The 8,625-nt window shown below is 38.6% G+C and overlaps 1 protein-coding gene across 1 annotated transcript; it reads right to left on the bottom strand.

Annotated features, from left to right (window-relative positions):
• Positions 1-1,057: 1,057 nt before the first annotated feature.
• Positions 1,058-5,315, bottom strand: RFPL4B (ret finger protein like 4B). Its single transcript, XM_004087631.2, has 3 exons — positions 5,236-5,315; positions 3,039-3,167; positions 1,058-2,752 (listed from the first exon to the last, which is right to left on the bottom strand). The coding sequence occupies exon 3, from the start codon at positions 2,645-2,647 to the stop codon at positions 1,853-1,855; it is 795 nt and encodes a 264-aa protein (XP_004087679.1). The 5' UTR covers positions 2,648-2,752; positions 3,039-3,167; positions 5,236-5,315; the 3' UTR covers positions 1,058-1,852.
• Positions 5,316-8,625: the final 3,310 nt, after the last annotated feature.

Raw genomic sequence — 8,625 nt, 5'->3', positions numbered from 1 at the left:
TCTAGCTAGCCAGTTATCCCAGCACTATTTATTGAAAAAGGAATCCTTTCTCCATTGCTTGCTTTTGTCAGGTTTGTCAAAGATCAAATAGTTGTGGGTATGTGGTCTTGTTTCTGGGTTCTCTAATCTGTTCCATTGGTCTATATGTCTGTTTTTGTACCAGTACGATGCTGTTTTGGTACTGATACAAACTATACTACTGTAGCCTTGTGATGTCTCCAGCTTTGTTCTTTTTGCTTAGCCTTGGCTAAAAAATAGCTTTGGCTATTCAGGTTCTTTTCTGGTTCCATATGAATTTCAAAATAGTTTTGTCTAGTTCTGTGAGGAGTCTCAATGGTAGTTTAATAGGAATAGCATTGAATCTATAAATTGCTTTGGACAGTATGGCCATTTTAACAATATCGATTCTTCCTTTTGATGAGCATGGAATGTTTTTCCATTTGTTTGTGTCATCTCTAATTTCTTTGAACAGTGGTTTGTAGTTCTCGTAGAGATCTTTCACCTCCCTTAGTTAGCTGTATTCCTAGGTATTTTATTCTTTTTGTGGCAATTGTGAATGGGAGTTCATTCCTGATTTGGCTGTCAGCTTGACTCCTGTTGGTATTTAAGAATGCTAGTGACTTTTGTACATTTATTTTGTATCCTGAAATTTTGCCCAGTTATGGAAGGGCAATGAGTCCCCTGAAATAAAGTTGTAGAGATCAAAAGAGAATAAGGAGTGGAAAGTGGCTATCTCCCTACTCCCAAAGAAGTTGGAAAGAGAACGGAAATGACAATTCTGGGTCTCTCTAGAAAGGAAGTCAAAGGCAGATTCCAGAACATGCTCAGATCCCAGCCCTTTTGGGGCCGTTGTAATCTCAGAAGTGGCTGACTCAGTAAATCAGAAAAAATACAACCCTAAGAGACCTGAATAGTTCGAAAAGGAGCCATCATGAGAGTATAAGGATGACGTATTGGAAATCACAGTCTGGGACCATGTAGATGTGCTGGAGGAAGAGGGGTACAAACTTCAGACTGTATGTGAGAGACGGACCAAACAGCATAAACATGAACACATCCAAGCTTTATAAATTTATTTGCAAAAAACATAAATTCTACAAAAAAAAATAAAATCAAAAGCAACCTTGAAAACAGTTTTTGATGAATGTGTTAGTTAACATGGTTGATAAGAATTCTTATAAATCACAATAGTCCAATTATTGAGATGGGTAAATGACACTTCCCATAAGAATATGAATCACCATTAACAATACATTTTGGTCAAAGTTCTTTGTCTTTCAAGAAACCTTATGTGGCTGTGTTTCAAAGAAAATAAAAATGAAAAACTTAGTTCTTCCCCAATACCAATTTGTCTGAAATTTCATGCCATATCAACAAAATAACTCATACTGGCTGTTTAATTTTTCTTCCTCCTCAGACATTATCAGGAATTACACAAAATAGCTTGAAATAATGAAAAAGATATTGCCTATCCACAAAACCTAATATCTAGCTTACTTACAATCTAATATTTCTCTATTTGTTATTTACTATAAGACAAAGGCATAGTATTGTCTCTAATTACCACAGCTGCTTGACTGAGATACAACTATCGGCATCTACAGACTGGAAAACTGAGGCTTAGAGTACTTAATAACATCCCTAAAGACCCCAGTTACCTAGCTACAAATATTACAAAATTTACCCCAAAAATCCAAAAATCGTTTTGCTACAAAGTCTACAAAATCTACTGTAAAAATTTACCAAGTCTTTGCACTATAGCGCATTTTATCTCTTTCTCAATCATGCTGACCTTTCTCAGGCCAAAATTCTCTTTCACCTCTTAGAAATCTTCTAGGAAGGGCTGATTTTCTCATGGGCAGATGGTCAGGATGTTGCCACTCTCCCCTTCTCCCAAGAGCTCAACACAGAAGAATGGACGCAAAGGCTCCAAAGAGAATAAAGAATCATGTGTATAGATGTGGACATTCTTGTCAACATCAAAAAACTGGATTTCTTCAAGGTCAACATCCAGGAAAATTCCCACACGGCGAAGGCCAGGGCTTGCAGGAATTCTCTCCAGGTCGGTGTTAGCATGGATTGCTCCTGCCTTCATGCTAATGATCCAGAAGCCATGCTCAGGGGATAAATCACTGCTCTTTCTGTCAGCCGACTCCTTGCAGACGCCCAGGGACCATGACTTCACCTCTCCCACTTCAACCTCCCAGTAATGTTGGCCGGAGGAGAAGCAGGGAGTACCCAGGACACAGGTCAGCCTGGGATCTTTTGTCAGGTCGTGGTGGATGTTCCCACACTGAGCGCTTCTTAGATCATTGGAGAAGACAAGGAGGGGGCTGGCAGTGGCTGCATCCAGGGTCACATCCTCCCGAAAATGCCGGAGCCGCTCCCTCACGTGCAGACTTTCCTCAAGTCGGCCATCCTGCTGCTTGGTGATAAGTGTTAGGGCTCTTATTTGCCATTCTTCCATAGGAGGTGCCTTCACCACGTCTCGACACAAGGGGCACACCACTCTAAACTCATGGTTTTCTAGCATCCAATTCTGGATGCAATCAAGGCAGAAAATGTGTGTACAAGAGAGAGAAATGGGACAGGAGAAAAACTCCAGGCAAACTGGACAGGACGACTCTGCTTGCAGGTATTGGGCCATGGTTCCTAAGGGTTACTCCTTAGCCGTGAAGTAAACTGAAATGATCCTTTATCGGCTTCTAGAAGCACTTGGGAGCCCGCAGTACACAATCCACTCTCCAATGGTCTAAATCCAAGATTAAATAATATAAATTAATAAATAAGTTATTGGCATACATACATGAATTATATTATTTAATAAATAATAAATTTATTAACTAAGAAATTAACTAAGAATAACAAAAAATAAATAATATTTCTGTAGTTTGTATAGGAAAGTGACACTAAATTGCTAGAGAATCACAGTAATGTAGTCATGGTGATAAAAATGATTTCAAAACTCTTCAAACTCTAGATAATCACAAGACAGAAATAGGACAGTGGAAACTTTCTTTTCAGACAGTGCAGCTTACCTAGTCTGAAGACTTCCAGGTGATGTGTTGGCTGCTCTGGCCAAAGTTTCTTCTAATGGGGGCTGAATTCAAGTGGGTCTTTAATAGAATCTCAGTATAGTCTCCACTCAGTATTTCTTTGTAGATCACCTGCAGTTTAGGAAAAAGAATTTTCATGTCTAAATTCAATCATGAAAATAAAGCCAATTCTATGTTAATCATCACAGAAAAGTGACTCTAAGGAATCCTCAGAATTTCCAGGAAAATCACCACATGTGAGTAAAGCCAGAAAAATCCACTGCAAAATGAGATGCCCATAAAAAAGTCAAGTTTAAGGACAAAGTGTTATTAGATGAAATGTTTTAAAGCACTCTAAGAAAACTAATTAAGGCTTGAATTAATGTGAATGAAAATGTAATAGTCATTAACTTCTCCAAAATAATCATGCCTGAATACAAACCAAAAAGATGTTCCAGACAAAGAAGATGCCCTCCAGTTACCCCAACTGCTCCCAAAGCTTGAGAGCCTCTGGTGCTGCTAGAGGACTTCCCACCATGGCTGTCATTCTTTGAGTGAGCTGTCTGACATGCTGGGCACAGCATATTGGACCAGGCTAGACCTATGACCCAAAGACAGCCTCACAAAGCTGGACAGCACCTTTGAGATGATGTGAACAGAGGACTGTTCTCCAATAAGAGCCTGCACTGAGAAGTAACTAGCAGAACTTCTTACCAAGTACCCACAAATCACACATTCAGTGGTGACAGTAGTAACAGAATGAGGGACAGAAAGAGGAGCAGCATCAACATTACCAGAGAGAGGAAGTGATGAACACCACTGAGGCCAGCCTAAGACTGAGTTACTAGAACTGTCCTACATCCCAGAACACATTCTCTAATCTCTTTCCAACAAATACTTATTGAGACCCTTTCGTGCTCTTGGCTCAACTGGACTCTGGAAACACAAACTTGTGTAATAAACAGGGTATCTGCCCACATAAAACTTTGTCTTCCAAGTCCTGATCAGCATTCCAATCTCATGGTGCCTGGCTGGCAGACAACCAGAGATTACCTCTTTCTTAAATTCTGTTATCTTTTTCAATTTAATGGGAAATTTAACATGGTGCTGGAAATCTAATTGCCTAACCCACCTTGGAATGTATCTAAGAAAACAATTTTACAAAAGAAAAAAAATGCTACACTTATTCACAAGTTGTTCATTTCAGTGTTAACTACCATCCCAAATGATCAGGGACCATCAAATTATCTAACAATAAAATGATTCAGCTAATTATGACACAACTACTAAAAGTGGTCAAGTATATTTAAGTGAAAACCCGAAGCGAAGTCTTTTTTTTTTTTTGAGACGGAATCTTGCTCTGTCGCCCAGGCTGGGGGTGCAGTGGCTCCATCTCGGCTCACTGCCACCTCTGCCTCCAGGGTTCAAGCAATTCTCCTGCCTCGGCCTCCTGAGTAGCTGGGATTACAAGCGTGTGCCACCAGGTCCGGCTAAGTTTTGTATTTTTAGTAGAGACGGTGTTTCACCATGTTAGACAGGCTGGTCTCCTGACCTCGTGATCCACCCACCTCAGCCTCCCAAAGCGCAGGCGCGAACCATGGCGCCCGGCCGAAAACCCAGAAATCTTTTAAGAAATGTTGGAAAATAAAAAGAAACCATTTTAAAACAGCAAATCAATTGTAGTTGAAAACACATAAAAATACAAGTTCATGCAAAGAGTGACCTGAGGTTCATACGCAAAAATTTAAATGGCAAAGATATAGTTAAAGGTGAGAGGCCGGGCGCGGTGGCTCACGCTTGTAATCCCAGCACTTTGGGAGGCCGAGGCGGGCGGATCACGAGGTCAGGAGATCGAGACCACGGTGAAACCCCGTCTCTACTAAAAATACAAAAAATTAGCCGGGGGTGGTGGCGGGCGCCTGCAGTCCCAGCTACCCGGGAGGCTGAGGCAGGAGAATGGCGTGAACCCGGGAGGTGGAGCTTGCAGTGAGCCGAGATCGCGCCACTGCACTCCAGCCTGGGTGACAGAGCGAGACTCCGTCTCAAAAAAAAAAAAAAAGGTGAAGAAAGCTCCCTGGCACAGGAAAAAACTAGTTCTTTCTCCTCTAAAATAAATAGTTAAAGGCATTCGAAAACACCAGTTTGTAGCCAAAGACAGAATAGGACATTGGAAATAGCTTAAACAGAAGGTATAACTTACCTTGACTTGGAGACTTCCAGCAGAAGTCTGAAAGATCCGAAGCCTGCGGGTCTCTACCTCTACAGATGTCTGCTCCTCTCTGAGTTTCGGCGCAGAGACACTGGCATTTTTATCCTGCCTGGAAAACATTCTCCAACCAATCAGAGTCAGAGGCTCCGCCCCAAAGATTGTACCACCCTAATCTGAGTAAACTCATCAACCCACCCTTCCGTTTATGATGATGACATTAAAGCACGCTTCAAATTATATAGTAAAAGAATTCAAAATTTCTTACTAACTCCCTGAATTAGAGTGAATCTACTGCCATCTGCTCTTGTCTCTAATTTCAGAACTCAATTTTAAAAAGCAAAATGTGTTGGAGATCAAATACAGAAATGCACTGTTGAAACCTAATCACTTCGTGGCTAATGTAATCATTGGTGTTCAGGCTATTGTCCTGTAATTATTAATAATTCCATTTTTTACTCTCAAAAGTGTTCTTGGATGAACAGTAAATTTTATGGTGTCTGTATCCAGAGCAGAAGGAGCAGTAAAAGTCACAATAGAGGAAAGCTAAGACACAAACTTCCAAAAAGGGATTTGGAGGGTGAATGAAGTCCCATTGTAGAGAGGATCGCTGGAATATATGTTTTCCCCAAGAGAGACTGCATTCTAAATAACCTCTCCTTTCTCAGGCTTCCTGTTCTGCAAGGCCGAACACACAGCTTACACAGCTTTTACTTCATTTTTACCTGGTGCTATCTCCATTTCTGTGAGTTAAATACTTGCAGGAGCAGGTCTCAAGCGTTGTTGGGGTTTTTTTTGTTTTTTTTTTTTTTTTTGACACAATCTTGATCTATCTCCCAGGTTGGAGTGCAGTGGCTCAATCTTGGCTCATTGCAACCTCCACCTCCCAGGTTCAAGCGATTCTTGTGCCTCAGCCTCCCTAGTAGCTGGGATTACAGGAGGCCAAGGTGGGCAGATACGTAAGGTTAGGAGCTCAAACTTTTAAACTGTAATCTCAAGACCCTTTAAACTTGAGATTTTAATCTCAAGAATCCTTACACTCTCTTTTTTAATTATTCAAAAATGTCATTTTTTCTTTCATTTTATTTTGAAATAATTTTAGACACAGAAAATTTGTAGGAATAGTAAAAAGAGATATATTCTTTACCCAGATTTACCCTTTGTTTTTTAATTGTCTGATGTATGTATACACTGTGAAATGATTAAATCAAGCCAATTAATATACCTGTCACTTCACATACTTATCATTTTGTCATGAAAATATTCAAAATCTATTATCTTAGCAAATTTTAGGTGTGCTATACACTATCATTAGTTATATCCACCATGATATACAATGGATCTCCAAAGTGTATTCCTTCTATCTTCCTGAAAATTTTGTACCTTTTAACCAACATCTCCCCATTTCAGTCTTCTTTCTATCCCAGTGCCCGGTAGCCATGATTCTACTCCATGTTTCCATGAGCTCAATTTTTTTTATTTTTTTCCATTCCACATATAGGTGAAATCATGCAGCATTTGCCTTTCAGTGCCAGCTTATTTCACTCAACATAATGTCCTCCAAGTTCCATGTTGTTGAAAATGATACAATTTCTTAAGACTCAATAGTATTCCATCGTGTACATGTATCATGTTTTCTTTATGTATTCATCCATTGAGGAATATCCTGATTCTTTATGCATTCATCATTTGGTGAATATAGGTTGATTCTATATCTTGGCTACTGTGAATAATGCTGTTATGAACATAGGAGAGCAGATATCTCTTCAATGTACTGATTTTCTTTTCTATGGATATATATCTAGAAGTAGAATTGCTAGATCACATGGTAGCTCTATTTTTAGTTTTTTGAAGAACCCCCATACTAGTTTTCATAATAACTGCGTTAATTTACATTCCCACCAATGGTGTACAAGGTTTCTCTTTTCTTCATATCTTTGCCAGCATTTGTTATCTTTTCTCTTTTTTATTTATTTATTTTTTTCTCATGCCTGTAATCCCAGCACTTTGGGAGGCCAAGGCGGGTGAATCGCGAGGTTAGGAGTTCAAGACAAGCCTGGCCAAGATGCTAAAACCCCGTTTCTACAAAAAATAAAAAAATTAGCCAGGCGTGGTGGCGGGCACCTGTAATTCCAGCTACTCATGAGGCTGAGGCAGAGAATTGCTTGAACCTATGAGCCGAGGTTGCGCCACTGCACTCCAGCCTGGGTGACAAAGCGAGACTCCATCTCAAAAAAAAAAAAAAAGAAAGAGAGAAAAAAATTATTCTTACAAGTGTAAGGTGATATCATTTGCACTCTTATACATAAATGAGAACTCCAAAAAGCTTTTTGTTCATATGAATTATATTTCTTCATATTTATAATATTAGAAATTCAAACAGAATTTTTTAAAGCTCTAATTAATTAAAATAAAACCATTATATGTTAACATAAATAATATAGTTTTATTTAAACAAATAACTATTTTCTAAAACAAAAACAATTACTTAGAAGCGTTCTATTGTTTTGAATGTTTGCAAACCTCTGTAATTTTTGCGTAATAAAAGACATCTGGATTCTTTTTTTTTTTTTTTTTTTTTTTTCTGTAACATAATTGGATTTTTAATATCTGGATTCTTACATCTACTTTTGCTGAACCTGTTGTGATACGTTGCTTTGATTTAAATATGTGAAAAAAAATGTGGCTTCCCACAGATGTTTAGTTGGAAAAGGGAAGATTCTGCAGATTCACTAAAAGTGTCTCAGGGACCTCCAGGACCTCTCTAACCTGTTCAAAGATCATTGCCCTACTACAAATTCTATAACTCTAAGGCACAGCAGCAAATCTTAGTTCCTTGGTAACCAAAAACTCTAATGATGCATCCAGCCATCTTTTTGTTTGGCTTCTGCCATCTCAAAACTGATACATATGATATGGCTAAATATGGAACATTTTCTCTCCTTTTTCCAATAATGATGAGGCTTTTTTCACTTTTTCATTTAATTTATTTAACTGCAGTGATGATTCCAAATCAAGTTTTTCTCTATCACTGAATAACACCTACTAGGCCCTCAACAGATGTTGATAATAACAAAAAACATCATTCCTTATTGACTTTTACACTTTTCAGCCAGCTCTGACTGCGGCTGGACCATACACTGACTTCATGCTACTAAGCTTTTGTCTGCCAGGAGAAATATTTTTTTTTCCCAGAAATACTCACTTTGATTCCCAGATTCTCCATTACTACGGGAATACTGAATTCAGAGAGAAGTGCCATTTTTTTAAATTTTCAAGTGCTGGAAATATTGGAAGCCACTTATCTGTGATATCTTAATACTCTCATGACAACATATCCAAAATGTGTATGAAAATTTTTTTAATTTTTAAAATAATTTTTAA

The sequence above is a fragment of the Nomascus leucogenys genome, chromosome 3 (assembly GCF_006542625.1).
Source record: "Nomascus leucogenys isolate Asia chromosome 3, Asia_NLE_v1, whole genome shotgun sequence".
In the NCBI taxonomy this organism is placed as follows: Eukaryota; Metazoa; Chordata; class Mammalia; order Primates; family Hylobatidae; genus Nomascus; species Nomascus leucogenys.
The sequence above is the reverse complement of the archived record's forward strand: the minus strand, read 5'-3'. Positions and strand labels throughout refer to the sequence as shown.